Source organism: Suncus etruscus, chromosome 17 (genome assembly GCF_024139225.1).
Source record: "Suncus etruscus isolate mSunEtr1 chromosome 17, mSunEtr1.pri.cur, whole genome shotgun sequence".
Taxonomy (NCBI): Eukaryota; Metazoa; Chordata; class Mammalia; order Eulipotyphla; family Soricidae; genus Suncus; species Suncus etruscus.
In genome coordinates, this window is record NC_064864.1 from 65,575,428 (window position 1) to 65,588,580 (window position 13,153).

General features: G+C 40.4%; 1 protein-coding gene across 4 annotated transcripts in view; it reads right to left on the reverse strand.

Moving 5' to 3' along the window:
* Positions 1 to 384: 384 nt before the first annotated feature.
* Positions 385 to 13,153, reverse strand: part of TIAL1 (TIA1 cytotoxic granule associated RNA binding protein like 1) — a 33,016-nt gene continuing 20,247 nt past the window's right edge. For 2 of the 4 annotated variants that reach the window (XM_049764494.1, XM_049764493.1), the window contains exons 4-12: positions 13,081 to 13,135; positions 12,833 to 12,920; positions 10,910 to 10,985; positions 7,618 to 7,726; positions 7,342 to 7,437; positions 7,144 to 7,228; positions 6,303 to 6,426; positions 5,832 to 5,971; positions 385 to 3,203 (exon numbers count right to left, since the gene is read on the reverse strand). In XM_049764494.1, coding sequence (XP_049620451.1) covers positions 3,077 to 3,203; positions 5,832 to 5,971; positions 6,303 to 6,426; positions 7,144 to 7,228; positions 7,342 to 7,437; positions 7,618 to 7,726; positions 10,910 to 10,985; positions 12,833 to 12,920; positions 13,081 to 13,135 — 900 coding nt within the window. In that variant the 3' untranslated portion in view covers positions 385 to 3,076. Of the gene's footprint in view, positions 3,204 to 5,831; positions 5,972 to 6,066; positions 6,427 to 7,143; positions 7,229 to 7,341; positions 7,438 to 7,617; positions 7,727 to 10,909; positions 10,986 to 11,450; positions 11,804 to 12,832; positions 12,921 to 13,080; positions 13,136 to 13,153 lie in introns of those variants that run through there. The other 2 variants (XM_049764495.1, XR_007490695.1) reach the window with 2 other exon arrangements.

Here is a 13,153-nt window from a genome sequence, read left to right on the forward strand (position 1 = left end):
AACAATTGTTTTTCCTATCTGAGAACTCCAATGAAAGATTTTTTTGTTTTTTTTTTTTTTTTGGGTCACACCCAGCAGCACTCAAGGGCTACTACTCCTGGCAGGCACGGGGTACCATACAGGATGCCGGGATTTGAACCTCCTCTGTTCAAATCAGCTGTAAGGCAAACTCCCTACTGCTGTGCTATCTCTCCAGCCCCCAATAGACGATTTTTATGATATCCCACAGACACTTTAGAAGGATGCATTTTTTATACCATATTCAGAGATTATACATTAATTAGCCAGTTTTATGTATAATTCACATACCTTACCAATAAATGAAAAAAAAATCTCATGGTAGATTGGAAGGAATAACTATGCAATAAACGACAATAAGAAAAAGCCACTTAAATAGTCGAGTCTTTATTGAAAGACTTACTTCAACTGTGGTTTACAGCTTTGGCTTATGGTGGCTGGTCATTTTAGCCTCTCACTGCCAGCAAACAGATCAAGTGGGAATGATGGCAAGGTGGAAAAATATTAGTAGAGATCATTAGAGCAAGGAAAATGGCAGTCAGAAGAAACACATCACCAAAAGAAACCTCAGCATTAGGGAAGAAACAATGTTTGCAGGCCAAAGAATCTCTACTGCTGCTTTTAATGAACATGAAAAAGGCAACGATTCTTAGGCTTCAATTAGCTCAAGATAGCACAGACTTCACTTTGTGTTATAAAACAAGTTGCAAAGTCTGTGTTAACTTGATCGGGGTACTTAAAAATGATGCACTTCATTTGGATAAGTAGCTTTGTGTTTTAAAAAAAATCTTTTCATAGAGCTTTCAGCAACTGAATTATCATAAAATCTTGTTCTCTTTCAGATTAAGACGAAGGACACTTCCGTCAAGTTTGTTATGGCAATATAACTACTTTAAATCATTTTTTTTATTAAATCATAGAACATACAACTAAGGAACAGTGTGGCTATATTGAGCTGCGATCTTAATAAATTACTTAATTTACTGGTAGACTCAAAAAAGGCAAATAAAGAATTGAATAGACTTATCAATATATAAAAAGCCTTTAGTGGTTCAAGTTTCACATAGATTCAAGAAATTCTTAACCAGGAGGCATAACTGATCTGAATGTTCTCCTTACAAAATATAAAGTAACTCTTCCACAATATTCCCCAGAGACATTAAGCGTGAAGAAAATAGGGAAGGTTTTATAAGGGAGAGTGGGAGAAATGACAAGTGTGGTCAAAACTCAAACACCATAAAAAATTTTAGCCCAAAGATGAGGGACTCCAGAACCTGTGTGTTTTCATGTAATACATTTAGGCTCAATTTCTGAACAGAGAAAGTGAAATAAAGCCAAATTAAGTGCTGTCACCAATTTATAAAACCACCATTTTTAAAGCTAAAGAGTTCAAAAGTTTAAAAAATAGCCATCTGTGGGTACAGTTGCATCTTACTATTTAATAGTAAAGTTAATCACTTTGCATTTTGGTGCCCAGGGCTCTAAGCATTTCAATGCACTATCTAAACACTTGCACCCCCTAGTTGTAACAGCACTCAAAGATGTAGGATCGTTTCTATTTTACATTCCTGTTAGATTTTGAGGCAGGTGTTATCTATTAAAATTGAGGCAGATTTTATCCACACAGCCTGAAAAATAGCCCAGAAACAAAATTCAAACTTCTTTATCTTCTCCAGTCAATTCATTTTCAAACTGCACACACACTATAGCCTCTATCCAGGCTGGTCACTCAGGCACTACTCCATCAGCGAAAGAAATCAAAATCACAACTCCGTGTACCATTTTAAGCTGAATATCCAATTCTTTAAACTTGGTACACTAAATAAGATGTTTTAGTATTCTTGGTAAAAAAAATTACTGGGCAAAATAGATCTGATTTTAAAAAACACAAGAATCTTTTTAAAAAACACTTGTATTATACAACTTATTGAAACCTTGACATAGGTTTACAAGGTCTTCATAAAGGTATTTACATACCAAGTGATATAAGGTAAAAAAAAAAAAAAAGAGGGGAAAAAGGAAAAGAAAATAAAATTTCCAACAATTTGAAATGTACTAAAGCATCAAAGATTTGTATGAAATTAAAATTAAGGCTTTCTGTATAGAATTTGTGTGATTTTAAATTTACATAGGAGCCAACCTTGGAGTCAGTTGTGCACATTTTTACCAATCCATTGCATTAAATGCAATGGAGCGTGTTCTCAAGTGCTATTTCAAATCAACCCACTGCTGCTACTTCTATGTTGAAGCATGCTTTTGAAACACTGTAGTTAATTATTCCGTATTTACAATGTATATCATTTAAACTTCATGTAAAAGTAGGACTGTCTGATTTTTATACAAATACCATACTTGGGATCTTACCCAAAAATGAAATATAATTTACTACAGTTTTAATAACCCACTTTTTAATTTAAAAAATATGTCTGCTGTGGCCCACCGGACATTCACTCAAGTAACTCAGGGCTGTTCCTTATTTAGGTGGCAATGTTTCTTTATCAGTCTGGCTTCAGTTTCTTTAGGCACAGGGAAAACTTTCCTTCAAAGCGACTCCAAAATCATGCATTTCTTCTGAATCTCCCACTTTTCCTGCTGACTTCGAATGTGGTCCACCTCGGGGTAAGGATGGGAAGTATCAAGGTTCAGGATGAACTTATTTGTGATTCCCAGTTTTGTCACGATCCTCCCTTTTTTGCTCTCTTAAAAACACAGTGAGTTAAAATACTGAACAGCAAGGTAAAAATGGAATAGTATCTAAGAATCAAAATGTATTACCCATTTCTTATATCAAAATTTTTAGTCAGAATTGTCTTTATTGACTTTATTTTAGTTTTTGTACACAAAGAAAAATCATGTTCATATCCATCATGAACAAAAACTTAAAAAGGCAGAACTAGAAGACATATGTCCTTCACCAAAGCAAAGCTGTGTTAAAGGTTCCAAACATTTTCATTTTTTTCAAATAAATATTTCCATTTTCTGCTGTCTACTTTCATGTCTTCGGGGTGTCACAGGAAACTGAAGCCATCATGAGTTGTGATTTGTTCCAAGTCCCAGCTCACTGAGTTTGGTAACTGGCCATCCCATAGCCTGCTTGGTTTGGAGGAGGGATCACGGGGGGAGGAGCCTGTCCTTGGGGAGGCTGAGCACCAAATCCACCCATCCAAGCAGCAGAAGGTGGTTGACTTGGAAGGAAAAAGAAGAAAAATAGGTACTTACTTAAAAATCTCTCTTGGGGCCATAGCAATAGAACGCAAGGAAGGAGGGTACTTGCCTTGCACACACCAACCCAGGATCAATCTCCACAACCCCACCTGGTCCCCCCAAGTCTGCCAGGAGTAATCCTTGAACACACAGAGTCAGGTGCAAGTACTGAGCAAAAGAAAACTGCTATATATTCACATGATATAAAGAGCATATTAAATATTAGTCTTCAGTTTTATGGGGTGGCGGGGGCCCACACCTGGTGATACTCAAGGGGCCTAATGTGGTGCTGGGAATTGAAGCTGGGTGGTGCTAGGAATTGAAGCTGGGTTGGCTGCATAAAAAGCACGTGCCATATCTGCTGTACTCTATCCAACCCAGTCTTTGAATTTTTAAGAATTCACAATGTAGCACAATAACCTCTTTCGAATATCTCAAAAATGACTTTTAAATAAAGAGAACAAATAATTCAATGCATTTTCCTTTCATCTTATACTACACACACTATTTCAAATTTATTTATTTTTTGGGATGGAGATGTATGGTTTTTTGGGACACACCTAAAGATGCTCAGGGATTACTCCTGGCCCTGAATTCAGAAATTACTCCTGGTGGTGCACAGAAAACTATGTGATGCCTGGAATCAGTGAAGCTGGGTTCACCATGTTCAAGGCAAGGACCTTACCCATTCACTACACTATTGCTCTAGTCCAGCATTTTAATTTATAAAAAAAAAATTTAGGGCCCGGAGAGATAGCACAGCGGTGTTTGCCTTGCAAGCAGCTGATCCAGGACCAAAGGTGGTTGGTTCGAATCCTGGTATCCCGTATGGTCCCCTGTGCCTGCCAGGAGCTATTTCTGGGTTTTTTGTTTTTTTTTTTTTTTGGTTTTTGGGCCACACCTGGCGGTGCTCAGGTTACTCCTGGCTGTCTGCTCAGAAATAGCTTCTGGCAGGCACGGGGGACCATATGGGACACCGGGATTCGAACCAACCACCTTAGGTCCTGGATCGGCTTGCAAGGCAAATGCCGCTGCTGTGCTATCTCTCCGGGCCCGCTAGGAGCTATTTCTGAGCAGACAGCCAGGAGTAACCCCTGAGCACCGCCAGGTGTGACCCAGAAACAAAAACAAGGGGCCGGGCGGTGGCACTAGAGGTAAGGTGTCTAGCCTTGGACGGACCGAGGTTCGATCCCCCCGGCGTCCCATATGGTCCCCCAAGCCAGGAGCGACTTCTGAGCGCATAGCCAGGAGTTAACCCCTGAGTGTCACAGGGTGTGGCCCAAAAACAAAAACAAACAAACAAAAAGAAACAAAAACAAAAACAAAAAAATTTAAATAGTGGTGGGAATAAGATGTATTCAATGAAAATAAGTCTTGGCTGAACTAAGGAGGAAAATGGAAGGGACCAACTAGTGTATCAATAAAGTTCAAAAATCTTCAAGCCTGGCCCGGGGAGACAGCATGGAGGTAAGGCATTTGCCTTCCATACAGAAGGTCAGTGGTTCGAATCCCAGCATCTCATATGGTTCCCTGAGCCTGCCAGGGGCAATTTCTGAGCGTAGAGCCAGGAGTAACCCTTGCGCTGCCGCTGCTGGGTGTGACCCAAAAGCCAAAAAAAAAAAACAAAAAACCTTCAAGCCAGAGAGCTCAAATGGACCAGGGCACACACACTTTGCATACAGGAGTCCACTTCAATCCCAGCCTCCTGAGTACCACCAGGAGTAAACATTCCCCATCCTCAATGAGGATGTGTCTGATGTGGCCTCCAAAAAATAATACTATTACCTTGGGGGAGCGGGGAAACTAACTACTCTGTGTCAGAAAAATTCCCAACACATTTCATACAAATCAACAAGTATACATTTTATTCCTCTCTCTCTCTCTCTTTGTTTTTTTTTTTTTGGTTTTTGGGCCAAACCCATTTGACGCTCAGGGGTTACTCCTGGCTATGTGCTCAGAAATCACCCCTGGCTTGGGGGAACCATATGGGACACCAGGGGATCGAACCGCGGTCCATCCGCTTGCAAGGCAGACACCTAACCTGTAGCGCCACCTTCCCGGCCCCGTATTCCTAAACCTATCTTAGCAAAGATCATTTCCTTTATCACTGGGTAGTAAAAAGCACATTTTTAAAGTCATAAATTCTGAAGATTACTACAGTGCTTACAACGCCAAGCAGTTAAAAATCTAATTTGGGGTCAGAGAGACTGCATGGAGGTAAAGCGTTTGCCTTGCATGTATAAGGACGGTGGTTCAAATCCCGATGTCCCATATGGTCCCAAGCCTACCAGGTGCGATTTCTGAGCATAGAGCCAGAAGTAACCCCTGAGCACTGCCGGGTGTGACCCAAAAACCAAAAAAAAAAAAAAAAAAAATCATGTTTAAGGGGATGGAGCAATAGGACAGTGGGTCAGGCGCCTGCCTTGCACACACCCGAGCCCACCAGGAATGATTCATGAGCGCAGAACTAAGAACCCAAGCACTGCTGGGTTTGACTCAAAAACAAAACGAACAAAAAGTTTAAGTATAGAAACAGATATGGTTCTGATAAATACAACTGACCCCATTTCTACAGGGAAAGCGGCCCACCCCCACCCCCCGCAACTTACTCTACTCCAAATCCTTGCTGACTCCACGGCTGGCCGTATACACCATAAGGTGGTACTTGCCACCCATTTGCCATATACTGTCCATACTGTTGCGGGTTCCCATAAACTTGGCTCCACTGGCCCCACTGACTATAGTCGACCTAGAAAAAAAGCAATATATGATTTTAGGAAACTGATAGGAAACACAGCATTTGAAGAAAGTGGGAGACAAGGAAGAGAAAAACTAAGTAAGCACCCTTATGTGAATAGGACTCTGTTATTTATCATTGTCTAAGTTTATTGGGGTGGTGACACCTGTGAAAAGAAAGTATTAAGATTCAGTTAATACCACAAAATCACTTTTGAAATAGCATTAACAAAATCAACTGAAAGCAGCAATCTGCTCTATATTCTTGTTATTCACAGAAGTTTCTACAGCTTTTAGTAGACATGCAAGGAAACCTTCAAAGGTACTATGAAAAATGGAATTACCTGTTGGAAGTTTTTAGTCATATCAGGAGATTCTTTACCCCAATAGCATTTAACAACATGTCCTTCGATCGTGGTACCGTTCACCGAAACAATGGCATGGGCTGCACTTTCATGGGTTGAAAATCTAAAGAAGGAAGATGATGAGTTTGTTCCCTGAACCCCACCAGGAGGGAACCCTGAGCACAAAGCCAGGAGTAAGCCCTGAGCACCACCAGCTATGACCAAAACATTAAACAAAAATTCACTAGGAGTAACCCAAAGTCCCCCAAAACACTGCTTAAAAGTTCCCTCCTTCTCCTAAGAACAGAGTAAGTGCTGCAGGAACCCCAAGTTTTCAACTGTCCACTTGGTCTGTCCCTAGAGCACACCATGTAGGAACATCTGTACTGTGGGCTAAGACTGAGCACCAGTATAGCACACATGATCCCCCAAGTACACACACATGCACCACAGGGGCAAGTCTGGTCCCCAACACTGTCCCTACTATGGAGACTGATCAGGGCACTTGCTGATACATGACAAACAAGTGCCTAAGAACACTGCACCTCAGTGGGGGAGAGCCAGAAGGAAGGGTGGGGCACAAAACAAGTGAGCAATGCAATGAGTCACATCTGAATATTAAGAATACACATGGGGGCCCAGAGAGATAGCACAGCGGCGTTTGCCTTGCAAGCAGCCGATCCAGGACCAAAGGTGGTTGGTTCGAATCCCGGTGTCCCATATGGTCCCCCGTGCCTGCCAGGAACTATTTCTGAGCAGACAGCCAGGAGTAACCTCTGAGCACTGCCGGGTGTGGCCCAAAAACCAAAAAAAAAAAAAAAGAATACACAGATTATTCTACCTGACAAATGAATAGCCCTTCTCGGGAAATACTCGGATCTCCATAATTTGTCCAAACGGTGAGAATGTCTGTCTCATAAGCTGATCTGAAAAACAAAACCACACAAAATCTTTAAGGTAGGTCACAGATCCTTCCAGTGGAACTGAGAGGGGCAGTGACAGGGTTCTCGGAGAAGGAACCAAGACCCACATACTCTACCTGTTAACCCAGAAGCGATTCCTCCACAGTATACTGTGCAATTTTTTGGACTTGACTGGTTTACTACATCTTCAAATCTCAACTGCTTAGTGTTATCTATATGAAGGAAGAAAAAATGCTGATGGTGGCAGGGGGCCATAACACAGATTATTACATACTATTATCTATACCTCGTAAACTCATAATAAAATAAAATAAACTTTGTAATGCAATTAATTAGGTCCATACACAATTTATAGAGCTTACAGTATCATGACACACAGCAGAATTTCTTACTTTCTTGTGTGCTTTTAGGTGCAGGCGGTTTACGGGTGGCCCAGTTGGTTCTGATCTGGCGACCACCTAACCACTGACCTCCCATATGTACAATCGCATTTTCTGCATCCTGTGGAGGAAGGACAGAAAGGTCACAAACACAGGAAACAGTATGGAAAACCCAGTAAGGCACAACAAAATGCTGGCCCTTCTGGGTTCCTAAAACTAAATTAGCAAATGCAGCACAAAGTTTTCTAAACACTAAAACCAAATCAGCACCAAAGAAAATGATCTGAACTTGAGTGATTCAGAAAGCATTGGTGGGGGGCCCGGAGAGATAGCACAGCGGCGTTTGCCTCACAAGCAGCCGATCCAGAACCTAAGGTGGTTGGTTCGAATCCCGGTGTCCCATATGGTCCCCCGTGCCTGCCAGGAGCTGTTTCTGAGCAGACAGCCAGGAGTAACTCCTGAGCACCGCCGGGTGTGGCCCAAAAATCAAAAAAAAAAAAAAAAAAAAAAAAGAAAGCATTGGTGGGGGCACCCAAACCAAATCACTCGGCAGGCTCAAGAAACCATATGGAATACTGGGGATCGAACCCAGTTGGCTGCGTGCAAGGCAGTCCTCCCCACTGTGCTAGCGCTCTGGCCCCAAAAAAGCATATATTTTTTGTGAGGGGGAACACACCCTGTTACGCTCAGGGGTTACTCCTGGCTATGCCCTCAGAAATCACTCCTGGCTCAGGTGACCATATAGGACACCGGGGATCGCTAAGGTCTGTCCTGATCAGCCACATGCAAGGCAAATGCCCTACCACTGTGCTATCGCTCCGGCCCCAGAAAGTGTACTTTTATGATTTCAAATTCCCAGGACGCTAACTAAGCTCAAAGGGAAATTCATCTTCATCCAAATATACTTGTGTGTGCATGTGTGCACGCATGTGTGTGTAGAGGAGAGCATCACTATCCCACAGCTGGCTTTGAGGCTTAGTAGTGGAACACTTGTCTGGCACCTGTGAGGTCCTGGATTAAATACATTTCCAACACAAAATGATCCCAGCACTGCTAAGACTGATTCTCAATGCCACACCAAGAGCTGGCATGGCCCCAGAGCCAAAGAATCACTGATTACAAAAAGGACATGGGGCACAATTCCCACCAATTTTTCTGAAATTTTCTTTTTCATTCATTTTTTGGTTTTTGGGTCACACCCAGTAGCACTCAGGGATTACTCCTGGCTCTGTGCTCAAAAATCGCTCCTGGGGCCGGAGATAGCATGGAGGTAGGGCATTCGCCTTGCATGCAGAAGGATGGTGATTCGAATCCTGGCATCCCTTATGGTCCCTTGAGCCTGACAGGAGCAATTTCTGAGCGTAGAGCCAGGAGTAACCCCTGAGCGCTGCCGTGTGTGACCCAAAAACAAAAAAAAAGGGAGGGGGGCAGAGAGAGATAGCACAGTGGTAGGGCGGCTGCCTTGTACACAGCTGATCCAGAACGGATGGTGGTTTGAATCCCGGCAACCCATATGATCCCCTGTGTCTTCCAGGGGCGATTTCTGAGCACAGAGCCAGAAGTAATGAGTGCCACCAGGTCTGAGCCAAAAACCAAAAAAAAAAAAAAAAAAAAAAGCCTGTCCATCAGGTCACAAGATAACTGAGTACAGCAGTTTTAGGGCATTTGCCTTGCATATAGCTGACCCAGGTTCAATCTCTGGCTCCAATACAGTCCCCTACCTGATTCATAGATGCTGAGCCAGGAGTAAGCTCTGAGCAGCAGCACTGTCTCTCTCTCTCTCTCTCTCTCTCTCTCTCTCTCTCTCTCTCACACACACACACACACACACACACACACACACACACACACACACTCTCTCTGTCTCTATCTCTGTCTCTCTCTCTCTCTCTGTGTCTGTCTGTCTCTCTCTCTCTCTCTCTCTCTCTCTCTCTTAAAATGTGAACTTCAAGTTGGTGCGAGGGTTGTGTGCTATTGTTAAGCTGTTTAACATTGTCTCCTGCTCATACCCAAATTTTACTAACTGGGAAAAAACAATGTGAACATCAATGTCCAATTTTCATTTGATGTTCAAATTCATACAAATGCTCATTAGCCTGACAGCTCATTTTCAGAGAATATATATACACATAAAAATTAAGATGAGAGGGGCCGGAGAGATAGCATGGAGGGTAAGGCGTTTGCCTTTCATGCAGGAGGTCATCGGTTTGAATCCCGGCGCCCCATATGGTCCCCCGTGCCTGCCAGGAGCAATTTCTGAGCCTGGAGCCAGGAATAACATCTGAGCACTGCCGGGTGTGACCCAAAAACCACCAAAAAAAAAAAAAAAAAAAAAAATTAAGATGAGGGTCTGGAGAGATAGCATGGAGGGTAAGGCGTTTGTCTTTCATAGAGAAGGTCGGTGGTTCGAATCCCGGTATCCCATATGGTCCCCTGAGCCTGCCAGGAGCAATTTCTGAGCTTAGAGCCAGGAGTAACCCCTGAGCGCCGCCAGGTGTGACCCAAAAACCAAAAACCAGGGCCCGGAGAGATAGCACAGCGGCATTTGCCTTGCAACAGCCGATCCAGGACCTAAGGTGGTTGGTTCGAATCCCGGTGTCCCATATGGTCCCCCGTGCCTGCCAGGAGCTATTTCTGAGCAGACAGCCAGGAGTAACCCCTGAGCACCGCCGGGTGTGACCCAAAAACCAAAAACAAACAAACAAACAAAAAAAAAAACCCAAAAAACCGAAAAGAAAAGAAAAAATAAGATGAACTATTGAATTTCTATCATTTATTATATCATTACTGTACCAGTTATAAAATTATAAACGAGAAGTTAAAAATGGCAATTTTCAGTTAAGGCTATATACAACTGACCTTCTTTTCTTGAGATCCTAGGCCTTATCTAAGCTGAAGTCCTAACATCTTTCCTTTCTCCCCCCATTTCTTCCTTGTAATACTCCTACCTTTTTCAAGCTAAACATTGATTTCCTAAGCTTATGAAAAAAACAAAATAAATAACATTATATAAAAGTTGTTTATAGGGGCCGGAGCATAGTGCAGTGGTAGGGCGCTTGCCTTGCATGTGGCTGACCCAGGAAGGACCTCGGTTCATTCCCCAGTGTCTTATATGGTCCCCTAAGCCAGGAGTGATTTCTGAGTGCATAGCCAGGAGTAACCCGTGAGCGTCACCGGGTGTGGCCCAAAAACAAACAAACAAAATAATAAAGTTGTTTGTCATTAACATCTAAGAATATTTATGTTTCAGACTAATAACCAACTCTAGCAAAAAAAAACTTCAATTTGTGTCGAAAGAACGTACCAGTTTGTTATAAAAAGATACGAAGCCATAGCCTTTTGATTTTCCAGTTGCCATGTCTTTAACTACTCGCGCATCCCTGTGGAAAAAAGCACAGCTAAATGAGGGAAGTAAGAGTCATCCTCAGAAATAAAAACTAAAAGGAACCACACACACTGTATTGTGAGCATTTCTTAAATCAAATTTCAGTTAGCCCTAATTAACTATAGCCAATCCTGAACTCTCCCTAACGCTTCTTTACCTGTTAGAAAAAAGCAGTAGGACAAAAACATGTAATAAACATGCAACCTAAATCACATAGCCTGAGCTGACTAAGATAAATGCTCAAATCGGAAGATTAATAGAAACAATAGTTTCTTTTTCTAAAATTATATTGGCTAGTGTCCAATTTTAAGGTTTACTGGCTCTATAAATTACTGTAACAATGCTAACTACTTTACCATGCAATCTCTAAATAGTTAAATGTCTTCTGCCTAGTGATACAAAATATATGAAATATTAAAAAATTGAAAAAGAGGAAAAAATAGGAATTAAAAAGGCATACATGGCCTGTTAACAGATTTCTTTATTTTTCTTGGTCAATTCTCTACCATCATTTTGGAGTTTGGGCAGCTGTAAATTTTGAAAAATTGACATTTTCAGAAATTTAAGAAAGGAGAATAAAAAACTAACACAATGCTAAGCACACCAGTACGAAAACAACAAATTTACACAGAAATTTTAGTGAGTAAGTTAAAATGATTGGAAATATAGAACTCCACTGAATATAGAATGTTAAAATGTAAATACTAAAATATGTATATATAAATAATGTATAATAAGAATAAATAGAAATGAGAAAAAAAATCTACAACTGAGTTCCAGTGTGCACAGTTCCTTGCAGTTAGCCTTCAAGATCCTGTCCATTCTTATGAGCAATTCTGCAAAATAACCAGAATGCTATTACTTTTAATTGTGACTTGGACTTTAGAAAAACTGCAGGTCTCAGGTATAAATAAAGATAAAAAAACAGCAACCTGTATTATTTTTAATACTAATTTTCACAACAGTATTACTTACCACATTTAGAAATTAAAAAGCAAAGCAAATACCAAACAGAACATTAAGAATTAAATCTTTCTTTCAAATAAATTTACAGAACAACAAACTGAATAAAGTAATTGTTGTTCTTAGCTAAAATACATTTCTGTAAAGTACTTTAAATATACATAAACACATAAAATAAACTGATTTTAATTAAAAAGATAAGCTGTGATGCAATTTTATAGAACTTATAACCACTTTAAATTTTCTAATATATTTCATCAAGTAATATACAGAGAAATTTGAGCATAACCCTTTTTAAAAATTAAACCACATTTAGGTTCTAATGAGTAAAATCAAATACCACTAACAATGAGAAGAAAAAATCTAATAAATCCCAAAATTATGGTTAAGACATTGAAACATTTTAATACATAATACCACTTTTCAACGAAAATGTCAAAACACATTTATCACTGTAATTAAAGATGTACATTTTCAATTTAACCACAAGAGATACCATTTACCTATTTCCCCATTTACAAATTTCTATAAAAGCTTAATACATCGCATACATAACATTTTTCATGAACTCTTTATCTTTAACCACTAAAGTTTTAAAACATTTGACAAAAGTTGAATGTCATAAATTTTACCACCTAACAGAATCACTTGAAACTTCTTAACATATTATATACAGGATTAGATGAAAACAAGACCCCAAAACATTAAAATGACAGTAACACTTCAACAACATCTATTAATCAAAATAACAAAACAAACAAACAAACGAATCTAAAAAAAAAAAATCACACTAGGGCAAGAAAACCTTAATTCTCATACAAGTTAATCATACACAGTTCTGCCTATCTCTACGAGGATAGTATTGACTATGATACTTACGATATTTTACCAAAGGGGGCAAATGCTGATTTAATATCTTCTGTTGTAATTTCTGGACTCAAATCCCCAACAAACACATGGAAGTGATCTGAAATCAAAGCATTTGGTAATCAAATACTTAAGAATTCAGCTACTAAACCTTTTCAAGGTAACATGAGGGGAAGAAAAAAAAACCCCTGTAGACGTCGAGAATGCTGCCAGGATCATTTCAGAACACTGCCACAGTGAAATGCAGCAGGAGTACTTACTGGAAGTATCTTTTTTCTGGCTACTTGGTGTTGTTGCCCAGTTTACTTTGACCTCCTAAAAATAAAGATTATA